Source organism: Coffea arabica, chromosome 2e (genome assembly GCF_036785885.1).
Source record: "Coffea arabica cultivar ET-39 chromosome 2e, Coffea Arabica ET-39 HiFi, whole genome shotgun sequence".
Classification (NCBI taxonomy): domain Eukaryota; kingdom Viridiplantae; phylum Streptophyta; class Magnoliopsida; order Gentianales; family Rubiaceae; genus Coffea; species Coffea arabica.
The window spans coordinates 48,625,174-48,639,425 of record NC_092313.1 but is presented as its reverse complement, the minus strand read 5'-3'; the positions used below and the strand labels follow the sequence as shown (position 1 = coordinate 48,639,425).

The window sequence follows — 14,252 nt, the reverse complement described above, 5'->3', positions numbered from 1 at the left end:
TTTTCAAATTAAGAATCCAAATTCTCAATGGCATCGGGCTTCTTAAATATGGGGTTTCTCAACTTCAATTCTCTATTTTTTCTTGCAAAAGATTGGATTAATCTCACAAATCTTAACTCTCAAGACATCGTCCAGGTTAGTTTCATTTTTTTTTCACTTATTTGTTTATTACTTGGCGTTTGACAGATTGTATGATTCTCAAGGTCCGCAATTTTTGGTAGTTTTATTTTTGTTGTTCGATTTTTCTTTGAAGAGCAATTTGTCTATTTCAGTTTTTTTTCTTTTTCTTTTGTGGGTAAGAATTTGAATGCCATGAGAGAAAACCAGTGCAGAAAGCTAATTTACTTGATCAACTATTATGTCACAAAACTCAGGATTCAATTCCTATTTTTGGTATTGTATATGTACTTCACTTTTGTTGATTATGTACTGGAAAATTCTTGAAGTACTTTGCACTAAAATATAAATTTATTTTGGCTGCTCTTATCCATTAGGAATACTCAATAACATAATCTTTATACTAGGGCGACAAACGATGTTAGGGACACTATTTAGTGGATTTTCCAAAATATTGCAACAGGCTACACTTGCAATTTTTGTGCCTATTCCAAAGCATGATGATTAAATTGCGTGGCTTGAAAATTCTTCAAGGATGTTTACCGTAAAGGATGCTATGAAAACATTCCGGCCCGAGGTACCGTTGTACATTGGAGTAGTTTAGTATGGTATGAAAATCACATTCCTAGACATGTTTTTATATTGTGTTTTGTATGTAACAAAGACTTAGTACACTAGATTTGAGGAAATGCGGTGTTCTCAGTTAGGGAAAAATTCCTAGAACTTATGAAAATTGGATTCTACTTGTAGAGTGGGGCTTAGATTTTAAGCAATTTTGTTGGTTTGCAATGCTTAGTGTTATTTTGCTGATGTAGTTTGAGGATTTCCTCGTGTATGTGCTACATTGCAAATCATTAATGAAGTTCTTTCTATTTTGCTCAAAAAAAATTATTTTTTTGATAGGTATAACTGAGATGAATTATTTGCTTGATTTTACAATTTAAAAAAGGGATAATTGCAGAAACCTCCCTTGAGATTTCTGACATTTGCACTGACCTCCCCTCTAGATTTAGAAATTGCATTCACCTCCCCTAAACAGTAACAATTGGTTGCAGAAACCTCCTTGACAGCTTTTGTAGAAGTGAGATAAGAATTTTCTTCCAATTTTGCCCTTACTTGCTTGACAATTATTATTTGCTTGACAATTGCTTAACTAATTATCTAATTAGTTAATAGTTAAACTAATTAACTATTAACTAATTATCTAATTAACTATTAACTAATTATCTAATTAATTAATTAACTAATTATCTAATTAACTAATTAACTAATTATCTAATTAACTAATTAACTAAATCTGTTGTCTGTCCGAAACTAACAAATTATTTGCATGTTAAACTAATTAACTAATTAACTGCTTAACTAATTATCTAATTAACTAATTAACTAAAGTTGTTGTCTGTCCGAAACTAACAAACTATTTGCATGTTAAACTAATTAACTAATTAACTGCTTAATTAATTAACTAATTAACTAACTAACTAATTAACAAACTATTTGCATGTTAAACTATATGCAGTACGTATTACCTATTTAAAGTATCGGCTCCTTATAAGTATTTTACTTTCAAACATTTAATTTATGATAAAAACATCAATGTTTGTAACTAAAATTCAAAAAGTATTACAATAATATTCTTACAAAAAGGGGGGGCATAGAGTCATAAATTAAATGTTTGAGAATAAGAATATTGATATTACTTGTAACACTTTTTGAATTTTACTTACAAACATTGATGTTTTTATCATAAATTAAATGATTGAAAGTAAAATACCCATAAAGAGCCGATACTTTAAATAGATAATGCGTACTGCATATAGTTTAACATGCAAATAGTTAGTTAATTAGTTAGTTAGTTAATTAGTTAATTAGTTAATTAGTTTAACATGCAAATAGTTTGTTAGTTTCGGATAGACAACAGTTTTAGTTAATTAGTTAATTAAATAAACAGAAATTAGTTAATTAATTAATTAGATAATTAGTTAGTTAATTAGTTAAGCAGTTAATTAGTTAATTAGTTTAACATGCAAATAGTTTGTTAGTTTCGGATAGACAACAGCTTTAGTTAATTAGTTAATTAGTTAATTAGTTAAGCAGTTAATTAGTTAATTAGTTTAACATGCAAATAGTTTGTTAGTTTCGGATAGACAACAACTTTAGTTAATTAGATAAACAAAAATTAGTTAATTAGTTAATTAATTAATTAGATAATTAGGTAGTTAATTAGTTAAGCAGTTAATTAGTTAATTAGTTTAACATGCAAATAGTTTGTTAGTTTCGGACAGACAACAACTTTAGTTAATTAATTAATTAGATAATTAGTTAATAGTTAATTAGTTTAACTATGTAGAAATAGTTTGATTAGTTAATAACTATTAACAATTAGATAATTAGTTAATTAGTTAATAGTTAATTAGATAATTAGTTATTAATTAATTAGATTATTAGTTATTTAGTTATTTAGTTAATTAGTTAAACTATGTAGAAATAGTTAATTTAGTGTAATTTTTATTAACAAATGTTTTGTTGAGTTTGATGAAAGTACTCATCACATTCATTTGGTAAAATTAAATCATGCCAGGGGTACTTTAGTAAATTGACCCACTTTTGCCTATTAAATTGCCTCCAACGTTTAATAAGGGAGGTCAATGCTATTTCAAAATTGATAGGGGAGGTCAATGCTATTACTATAAAAGTCAGGGGAGGTTTCTGCAATTATCCCTTTAAAAAATTAATCTATAAAAGTCAAGTGGTTTGAAATATTTAACTTTTTATCAAGTGATGTCTTGAATTAGTCTATGAGATTTCTTATTCTGTGCACATGTATGTGTGTAATACATATATATATTTATATATATATATAAATCATTGAATCAGGGTTGAATCGGTCCGACCGATTGAATCTCGATCCCGTCATCTTACCGGTTCAATTAACTGTTCGAATTTCAAAACATTGGTTATCTTGCCTGCTTTAGCATTTAATAATCCCACAAATCCTCAGATCTCCCCCACACCAATTTCCACCAAACCAAATTTACCATTTCTCTCTAATGTCAATCCAACCCAATCCAATTCATCACACCCAGCCATGAGTAACCAGGCTGAAGCTTCGGACTCGTAAGCAAGCCTTTCCTCTCTCATTATGTCGTTGTTTTCACATCTCTCCATTTATATTTGGTTAAATAAATCCTGTATTTTTTCTTTAGGGGATTTTCTTTGATGATTTTTCCCTTTGTTCTCGTGGCTTGAATGTGGTTTGCAGGAAAGGAACGAAGGGGATTTCAGTACGGCGATTGTAGAGAGGAAGAAGTCGCCCAATCGGCTCGTTGTCGATGAGGCAATCAATGATGATAACTCCGTCGTGGCCCTACACCCGGAAAGCATGGAAAAGCTTCAGCTTTTCCGCGGCGACACCATCTTGATTAGGGTTCTTTCCCTCTTTCTGGGAATGGGTTTCAGAATTGTTTGATCGTTTTCGTAGCTGGCTTTGACTTGATTTTTCATTATGGTTAGAGTTTGTGAGGATGTGTACATTAGTGGTCTGGATGGTATATTAAATGGTAATTTTAGACTACTCGATTGAGCGGTTTACTGGATCTGTGAAATTTTGGTGATATTTTTGCTAAAGATGGATTTTTGGAAACATTTGCTCGTGAAATGCACAGTGGAGATTAGCTAGGGATAATGTAGTAAGTAAAACTTTAAGCCTTAGTTACTGTGTTTAGCTGTGTCAGTGCTTATCCATTCTGTTTACTTGCAATTTTGCTACTATTGAAAGGCAAATTAGCCCAGGTATCTTCTTGCTTTAGAATATATGCTAGTGGATATTTGGAATATGCACCCGTGAATATGGGGTATAAGTTCCTGTAAATCTTTTACTTGATTATCTTTTGAATCTGAAGACTTCCATTTTCCTATCAAAGATGCCAAGGAACTACTTTGTGTGAGCTAGCAATTGTAAAACTTTTTTTGTGTCGCGCAGGTTGGGGAGCTATATTTATCTTCTTGTGATTTGGAGTATACATGTCCTGTTTAAACATGTCCAAGGTCATTAATATCTTAGCATGAGATTAATTGCAGATTAGTGCTTTACAAACTGGACATGGTCCACAAGAAATTTTTCTTTTACTGATTCCATTTTTTTCTGTTTCTCTATCAATGAGATGCTATTCTAAGATTCCAATTCCCATTTCCCAACGTTGCATTCATTATAAAAATAGAAATGCAAGTGCAGCCCAATAAAGGAATAACCAACGACTTTCTTTTGCCTTCAATTATTGGACACAGATTTGCGAGCTCCTCTACCGCTGCCCACCCATTACCCAACACCAACCATCTATCGCTCGTCCCCCAGAGGAAAATGGCCGGCACATACCGGAAACCCCATGCAATTATGATCCCATATCCTTATCAAGGTCACATTAACCCCTTTGTACACCTAGCGATCAAGCTTGCCTCCAAAGGTTTCATAATCACTTTTGTTAACACCCAATCAGTGCACCACCAGATCTCCAAAGCACAAACGGGCTGCAGAAGAGATGACATTTTCGCCAAAGCCCGTCAATCTGGTCTGGACATACGTTACGCCACCGTCAGTGATGGGTTCCCGCTTTCTTTTGATCGATCCTTGAACGAGGATCAATTCGTGGAAGGCTTAATACATGTTTTCTCTGCCCACATCGATGAACTAGTGGGAAATTTAGTAAATTCGGAAACAGAACCTCCAGCTACATGCTTGATCTCGGATACGTTCTTCGTGTGGGGATCTGTAATTGCCAGGAAACATAATCTCGTCCACGTTTCTTTCTGGACCGAACCAGCTTTGGTCCTCACTCTCTATTATCACTTGGACCTCCTCAGGCGAAATGGCCATTTCGCCTCTCCTGGTGAGTTCTCCTCTGACATCGTTTCCATGACGTCGTTTCGCCTCCTCCGGCTGCTTTCCTTTCCATGACGTCGTTTCCATTATGCAATTGATTAACTACGAATGTACTGCTTGTTTCCTTTGGTGCAACAAAATATGGGTCAGCTTTTAACTTTTTCTAATACGGATTTTGTACAATTGTTCGTTGCTTAAATTAAATGTTTTTTTTTTTTTATTTTGGTTGGAGGTTGGTTTAGTGAATCGCAGGGACAACATAGATTACATTCCAGGAGTTAAAGCTATCGAGCCCGGAGACCTGATGTCATATCTTCAAGCCACCGACATCTGGACGGTGGTGCACCAGGTAATTTACCAGGCTTTTGACGATGTGAAAAGAGCCGACATCATAATTTGCAACACTGTCCAAGAGCTGGAGCTGGAAACAATCTCAGCCCTTAATCGCAAACAGCCAACCTATGCCATTGGGCCCGTCTTCCCAGCTAGCTTTACCAAGAGCAATGTAGCCACTAGTTTGTGGTCTGAGTCAGACTGCACTCAGTGGCTTAACGATAAGCCTGATGGGTCAGTTTTGTACGTCTCATTCGGGAGCTATGCTCACACCAGCAAACAAGACATTTTGGAAATGGCCCATGGGCTCTCATCAAGTGGGGTGAGTTTTATTTGGGTGGTTCGTCCAGACATTGTCAGCTCCGATGAAACTGATTTCTTGCCCGTTGGATTTGAAGACCAGATTAAAGATCGTGGTCTGATTGTACCGTGGTGTTGCCAGATTGCGGTGATATCACATCCTGCGATCGGGGGTTTCTTAACTCATTGCGGATGGAATTCGATATTGGAAAGTATATGGTGTAGCGTGCCGTTGGTTTGTTATCCACTGGTTACTGATCAATTCACCAATCGTAAGTTGGTGATCAATGATTGGAAAATTGGAATTAACCTTTGTGACAAGCAGGCGATCACTAGGGATGAGGTCGTGGAGAAAATTAGTCTTTTAATGAATGGACAAGTTTTGGATGAGTTGAGAGCGGCAATCAAGGAAGTCAGAAAGAAATTAGAACTTGCACTGTCCACAAATGGATCATCGGAGGGCAACTTCCATCAGTTTGTGGAGAAAATCAAGACCCAAATGCGGGAGAAAGTTGGGATAGCTGCTAACGGACACCTTTCTTCTCGTTGACACATGCTTGACAAAGGGTATATTGCGTTCTGCCTTGAGTTTCGGAAGCAATGAAGGTTGGGAGCAATTTTTTTTAAAAAAAAAAATCTTCTCCCCTCTCATCACGTCCTTGTTCCTCTAACTGTCATTTTAGAATTTGAAGCTGGCAGAACCAACTCCGATGGTTATGTGGAATTATTGTTTGATTATTCTTAATAGCACAAGTCTAGGTAATAAAGCGATTATATACTATATATGCTACGATACAAAAGACGAAATTAGTTTTTTTTCTAATGTTTGGTTTAGAGTAAACATGGAGATATGGCATGGTATTATTATTTTTTTTAATTTAAAGGAAGATCTCATTAGTCTTTGGAAGTGTATTATTTCAGCTGCAATGCAATTGTAATGCTGTAACAATTTGACAAGCAGGTATTCATCAGGGAGTTATTAGGAGGGTTCTCAGGTGTTAATTTTTTAGAAAGTTAATAGAAAGCTAATGATCAAACCATTAGAAAAATTCTTGTTATGGACTGGTGAATAATTAAAGTTTTTTGGATGCTTGACAAGAAAAACACTTACCATAAGGCGCCATGGACCCTAGTTAAAGTTTTTTGGATACGTAACAAGAAAAGCAAACAGTACAGTTATGTATTTGAATAATGCCCGCGATCAGAGGACATGCCAGGTTGTTTAACATCTGGATAATCTACTAATCACGCTTAATACATCCATTGGCAGCATCGATAATAGCTCAGATTTGAAATACATCTAAGATACAGAAGCAATTAAATTACGAACTTGTCGTTTTGTGTGTACTCTCTTCACTGCTTTGTCTCTTTGGCTCTTCCTCTTATCGCTCAAAGACATAAAATCTACTTAATTAATAAATTTGAATTGTCATTAGCCAAATTGGAAAGGGTCATGGCCTAGTGGCTAAAAGAGGATTTAGGGTATGTTTGGTAAAATTGAAGTTTAAATCCATTAAATTATTGAATCATTAAGTATTAAATCTAATACATTTGAGAGCATATCACATTCAGTGATAAATGAATAGATTATCACTTAATTTTGCGAGCAAGTTTTGCCTGGAAACTTCAGTGCCATTTAATTAATTCAAATGTTCAATTTTTTGTTATCAAACGGTTTGAATATATTAAGATCTGAATCTATTAAGTTTAAATACTAAATTGGGTTATCAAACAGGGTCTTAGTCTCCTTTCCCACTCTCCCACTTCTTAATTTTCACTCCTTCTATACTTAAAAAAAAATAAAATTCTTTCATTTTTGATACGTTCCTCGATCAACACGTTTCGAGACACGTAGCACGTTTGCCCAAGGATCTAGCGAGGTTGTCCAACGCTTGGAATTGCGGGATCTAGAACCAAATGGACGACACGATTTGATTCAAGACGGTAGGACGACGACTCCAATGAAGGTGGATACTCCACGGGATAGGTCGGTAGAACAATCTAGGACGAGACGCAAGACTGCTCAAAACCTTTGCCAAATCAAGTAAATGGGTCGAATCTCTCTCTCAAGAGGAATCGAAAATATGCAAAACTTTATTGATAAAACGTCTGACTAAAACCTTACAAAGCAAGCCTATTTATAGGCTAAAGTGACTGAAACCCTAAAGGGACTAGGAAAGGGAAAAGTCGACCCATGGTCTTGGGACAAGATGGGCCGGCCCATGCTCTTACTTAAACACTAATCAATTGCTAAATAACTACTAAGGCCTAAGGCCCTATTAGGCCAACTCATTTGGAGGCCCACTTGACTCTTCATGGGCTTGGGTCATGGTGTAGATAACCCGATTAAAATCCTTCAAGCCTTCGAGGTCTCTATGAGAGTCTTGAGTTAAAGCCGCTATCCATCTCGCCATCCGTGCACACATCAGTCCCCTCCTCTTAAGAAGGATTTGTCCTCAAATCTGGATGGAGATGAATGATACTAACAAGAGTTGCCAGTATGACGCCTCAAATCTCCACATATTGGCCCTCTTTGATTGAATAACACTTGCACATGTTATGATTAATATAATTCGGTGCACATGTCTCTTAGTCAGCTTCAAGGGCCTCTCGAACAAGGACATTCGCCAAGGTAAGAAGGAACGTGTGTAAGGCTTGTGAACGTTCCAGGTTGCAACACAAAGCTCTCTAATTTGTCTTCGAGTATGGGCATTCACGTGCACTTGATAACGATGTTCGTTGGGACTAAAAAAGCCCCGAATCTAGTTGTGCAAGATGGTACAGTTCGACCCTAGGCATTGCTGAATCGACTCAACTTTCCAAGCTGGAGGTAGGACACTGAACCACCCGTGTTGTACACCCATATAAACATGACTGTAGACACCAAATTTTTGGTTTCGAACTTTATTTATTTAATTAGTTTAATTTTAGATTTATTTGTTTCAATTTTAGGTTTATTTTATTTTATTTTATTTTATTCCTATTTCGTGTCTCTTATTGATTTAAAAGCATTTTTTTTCTTTTCTATCTACTAAGTTTCAAAAAAAAAAAAAAGGAAGAAGAAAGAAAAAAGAAAAGGCAAGCTCACACGGGCAAATATTTCTTTAGTTTCATATCAGAAAATTAGGCACGGCAGTACATAAGTAAAATGCAGCTCGGTTCTATCCCATTTTTCTCCCATTTTTTTTTCCGTAATTTTTTCTTTGCCGTTGGATCATATTAAATCCCTAACCACTTGGCTTTAATCCCTACACCAAGATCATCATGGACAAAACCTCATCTAAGGGTTCATAAACCATCAAGGAAAGATGATTTCAGCAGCACCATTAGATGTAGGTTTAGAAGTTGTGGTAGCTATAAAGAGGGGATATAAAAGGAAGGCTAAGGCGGGGGCGGATGAAAAAAGGGGGTGACGACTGACGGCTAGAAAAAAACTGAAAGAGAAAGGGAGAGCTACGGGGGGAGAATCTGGGCTGATGGCTAAGCAAAAAGGTCTGGAGTTTAGCCGAAAGAAAAATCTGAAAGGGAGAGCGGACGGCGGGCTAGATAAAAAACAGCAGCGAGGGAAAAAAGACAAACGCAAGAGGAAAGGCTGGGGAAGCTTCGTGGGGGGAGGTTTTTTGGAGAGCAAAAGAAAGAAACCGAGAGGTTAGTTGGCGGCTGTGGGGAGAAAAGAACTAGAAGGCTACGGGGGTTTCTGGGGAGCGAAAGGAAAAGAAAGGAACAATAAAACAGAGGCGAGAGCGAAGGGTTAGAAAGCATAGCTGGGCGGCGGCGAGAAAGGAAAACTGAAAAGGGGAGTTCATCGAGGCAGAGGAAGAAGAAAGCTTCGAGCTTGGGGGGCACTGAAAAAAGGCGAGGAAGACACAAGAGAGGATCTGGGGTTGCAAGAAGGTGACGGGCTGAAAGAAAGGAGGAAAGAGCAGCAGCGGGAAGAAAACATCTTCCAGAAAATCTGCTATTCATGCTGATTTTTCGATGCCTGTGGAGGCAATTTTCTCTAAGGAATCGGCTCCTTATTGGAGAATTTAGGTGATCTGGAACATCTACAGAGTCAGATCTTGAACTTTTGTTCAAGGATGTTTGCAAAATAATGCTGGGAAGGCACACGAATGGCTGCTTCGAGCCTGCTCGCCAAGGCGGCGGTTTCGACGATGAAGCTCTCAACGCTGTTTCTGGACTTAGCGTGCGGTTCCTGAGCAACGTCTCACGAGCAACCGACCACAAAATCATTCTCAGCTATTTTCCCTTCATTTGCTTACCATTGCAAGGGAGGTACACTCTATCCTTTATTTTTTACTTTATTTGACCCTACGTGCGTATATGTGTCTTATGTGTGCAATTGCATGACTTTAAGCGTTTATTTTCATTTTTACTTTATTTATTTCTTTAGTTGGTTAGTTTTTGCTTTAATTCAATTTCGTCATTTGGGAGGCACTCGAATGCCAAAATGGTAATAGTTAGGGATTTAATTGTTTTATTCCTTCTATTTCCCCTTTTAGATTGTAGTAGGTCTTCCCCCAAAAAATGTAATAGTTAGGGCCTTAATTGCCTTGTGTGTTTCGCATGCGTATGTGCTATGTGTTTAATTGCTTTTTTAGGGTTTGGCATCTAGATATGCATGCTTATGTGTTATGTGTTATGTGAATTACGTGCTCACATGTCTACTTGCTTTAATTATGCATATTACTTATATATGTGTATGATGGATGCAAATGCACGTAATTGTGGCTAGTCCAATGCTAGTCATGATTATCCCCTCGAGCTCTTACAAGTCTAATGCTTGTGAGGGAGCGTAGATGTGGGCTAGTCCAACGCTAGCCCTTAGAAGCCCTTCGCGCGTTAGATCATGATTGCGTGCTCACTTCATCTCATGCATATCTTGACTTTTAAGGCCTCTTTCACCATGTTGCATGATATCCCTCCTTATACGTATAGCCCTTATCCCTAATTTCCCTATATATATACCCCTATGTATGATACATAACATTAGAATTGCATTTCATTTTAGAATTAGGATCAGAATAGGGCATTTGCTTGATTAGATAGGGTTAACCCCTTGAATATGGGATATGGACGAGTTTGGCTTTTTTAGCCTTAGCACGCTCGTATTCCCTCTATTAAAAGGAAAAATTGAGTCACGAACATTAGTCCCCCGTACTCGACATGATGCATTCCTTTAAGACATGTATATTTGTATAATTATTTTATTTTATTTCTTTTTCTTAGAGTCTCATATTTTTGCATTATTCATGACTTCACCAAAGGGTCATTATTGGGCATCACAATTAATGTGATTGGCACCATTCAAACTTTGAAGAGAAATTTTACCCCCCGATACCCCCTAGGTCTAGGGTTTGCATTCATATAGTACATCCAAATGTGATAAATCTTTTGGTTAAAAATAAGAAAATCCTTGACTAAATCACGCAACTAACCTTGGCTAGGTCGAAGGGGTGTCTTGGATTTCATCCTTGCCTTCCCCTTCGTCAAATGTGACTCCCGAACCTTTTTCATTGGTCTACGTAGACTAGGAGTCGTTTAAAAGGGGTTTCTTTCTATCTTTTTCTTTTAAAAAATTCATTTTTAGGTGACTTGGTACACCTTAACTCTATACCAAGTGGCGACTCCGATTTTTATTTCAAAACCCTTTTTAAACTATATTTTGGGTCAAATCGTCGCATTTTCAAGTCCCATTTAGACCCACTTTCTTTGTAAATCAAAAATCACTTTTCAAATAAAAAATCCACTTTTTAATTCATTTATTTTTCTTATAAAAAATGGGGCGCGACAATGACCCAGGGAGGTAAGGGTAGCATTCGGATTGTGATTGACACACTTGTGTGCATCACCCAGCATAAGCGGCAACTGAAGTGAGACGCATTCCATATAAATCACATGCGTTTGCGCCACATGCATCTGGAACAAGCACGAAATCAGGTTGCAACTCTTTAGTCATAGTTGGAAAATTTTGGCCAGCTTTACAACCTACAAACACAAAATAACCTTCAACTTGAAACAATTCAGAAATTGGATAAAGAAATAAGGGAACGTTATTAACTAAATAGTAAGAAGGTTTAGAGCAAGATTTAAATGTGAGAACTCCCTTTGACACTTCAATATTTCTTCCACCCATTGATTCAACTTGAGAGTCCAGTGCTAGTCCTTCCTCATCAAGATCTACGTAAGAGCAACAAGAGTTAGTGCTAGTAACATGCTCAAAATAAGGCAAAGGTGATGAATGAACCATAGGTAAAGGACAAGAAGTAGAATCTGGAATTTCCCTTTTAAGATGAGCTCGAATGAATCCTCCAATGGCGCGGACAGATTTGATTGGACATTGTTCCATGAATTGATACCAAAGAGATTTAGTTCCTAAAAGACAAACTCCATGGAAACTCACAAAGTGTCCAAGTGACTTCGGGATGGAACATGCCATGACCAACTCTACTTGCCTTTGTGTAATCTGCACAAAAGAAGAGATGCTAAACAAAGCAAAGGTGAGTTCGTTAGGAAAATAATAGGCTCTCTTTTTTTCTAGTTCATCAGCTGACCCTTTTTTCTCATTGCGTTCAACTCCCTCGGATTTTACCTCTTCGGGCACAATTCCCTCATCTAGCTTTTTCTCTATTCCATAACGCTCAAGCTCACTTTTCATGTATGCCAGATCAATACAAAGCTGGTCATGAGTAAGCGATATAATTGCAAAACGACGACCATTAAATAAGAAGGAATACTTATTAGTATGTCCGTCATATTTAACTTCTCGCCTCAATATCCATGCTTTGCCCAACAACACGTGGGTCACCTGAATTGGGACTACATCACACAACACCTCATCCACATATTTGCCGATTTGAATAGGTACAAGCGTGTGCTTAGTAACCCAAACATCACCATGAGTACTCATCAACTTGTACGGTTGAAGATGATCAATGGTCGGAAGATTTAATTTCTCCACCATGATAGCACTTGCAAGGTTGACTTCACAACTCCCATCAATGGCCAAGCTACAGATTTTATCCTTGACACCGCAACGAGTATAAAACCAACCAAGCAATTGAGATTTGACGATGTCTAATTGCTCATCTACGCCACATAATGCCATTTCTTTGACTCCCTTAGGATTAGGAAAATAATATTGTGAGTTAGCTTTTTTGCGTCTTGAACTCACCATGATGTATGAGGAAACCTACAAAAAGCTAGCAACGAAAGGGAATTCCCCTCCCCCACACTCAAGCTCACGCGTATGTGCTCATCAATGAGTGGTCTGGGGTGGGTTGATGTTGCTCCATGCCTCTCTTTATATCCTGCAAAAGGTTAGTAACAAGAAGGATAATGCAAGTATATCCTCACTTCACTCCCTTAGTGTATCACTCACCCTCGTGTATGTCACTCAAAGCGCTCCAATGGACTTACCAAACACCTTTACCTGTTGGGTTAGGTAGTTTGAGAAATGCTGCTCAAGCCCAAATAATTGTCACCAACTTTTTCCTCAAGAGTAATCACGGAGATGTAGGAGAAAGTGTAGGGAAGTGTTCCTAAAAACTAGGAGAAAATATAGGAGAAAGTGTAGAAGAGTGTTCCTAAAATCTAGGAAGAGAATATAGGAGAGTTTTCTAAAGTGGATGAGAGAATATAGGAGAGTTTCCTAAAGTGGATGAGAGAATATAGGAAAGGTCCTAAAAATGTATGAGAGAATTTAGGAAAATTTCCTAAAAATAGATGGGAGACTTAAGGAAAGTTTCCAAAAGAAATGGATGAGAGAATTTAGGAAAGTTTCCAAAAAAAATGGATGAGAGAGTTTGGGAAAGTTTCCTAAAAAGGTAGGAGAGAGAATGTCCAAGTGAGTACAAAGAGTTATCCAAGTGCTTTACTTAGTTTCCTAATTGATTTTGGAAACAAGTTAGTTTTTGGAAACCCTTTGAAAATCCTTTTCCTCTTGAACAACTTTTGGTAACCTTCTTGAAATAACTTTTGGTAATCTTCTTGAAACAACTTTTGGTAACCTTCTTGAAACAACCTTTGGTAATCTTCTTGAAACAACTTTTGGTAACTTCCAAATTCTACTCCAAGAAAGATTGCACAAATCAGATTTGGTTCCCTATTCAAAACAATTCGGTTGCCACTTTCTTTCCTTTCCTTTTTTTTTTCTTGCCAACCGATTCCTCTTTTCTTTCTTTTTCTTTTCGTTTTTGTTTTCTGTTTTTTTTTTCTTGACTACAACTATCAACCATGACACAAAACAAGGAAGTCCACAAATAATAACTACCAAGAACTCCAAGATCTCAAGAACTTTCAAGGAAGTTGTCAGGAACTTCAGAAATTTCAAGATTGTGATCAAGAATGCAAGAAGCTCAAGATTATTGTAAGTTCTCTTCAAGATTCACAAAATTCCAACAAGTTTTGCCAAAATCCAGATTTGAAAACCAAGTAAACAAGTTGGATAACACAAAACAACAAGGCTGGACAGATTCGTATTCGGATGAACAGTAACGGTGAACAGTGTTTTTTTTTTTTTTTTTGAACAAGGCAGCGGAAAGTACTAAGAATTCTACGACACAACTACGAAAAATATGGATATAACGAAAGATACCTCTACCAAAGCTCTGAAGCCAACTGA

General features: G+C 36.9%; 1 protein-coding gene across 3 annotated transcripts; it reads left to right on the top strand.

The window, feature by feature from the left end:
- Window positions 1-3,059: 3,059 nt before the first annotated feature.
- LOC113732547 (UDP-glycosyltransferase 86A1-like) lies at window positions 3,060-6,536 on the top strand. 3 transcript variants are annotated; one of them, XM_027258380.2, is made up of 4 exons: window positions 3,060-3,234; window positions 3,380-3,806; window positions 4,405-5,003; window positions 5,239-6,536. In XM_027258380.2, the coding sequence occupies exons 3-4, from the start codon at window positions 4,478-4,480 to the stop codon at window positions 6,177-6,179; spliced, it is 1,467 nt and encodes a 488-aa protein (XP_027114181.1). In that variant the 5' UTR covers window positions 3,060-3,234; window positions 3,380-3,806; window positions 4,405-4,477; the 3' UTR covers window positions 6,180-6,536. The 3 variants fall into 3 exon arrangements, with proteins under 3 accessions (XP_027114181.1, XP_027114180.1, XP_027114179.1); XM_027258379.2 differs by having other exon boundaries at window positions 3,380-4,164; XM_027258378.2 differs by having other exon boundaries at window positions 3,380-5,003.
- Window positions 6,537-14,252: the final 7,716 nt, after the last annotated feature.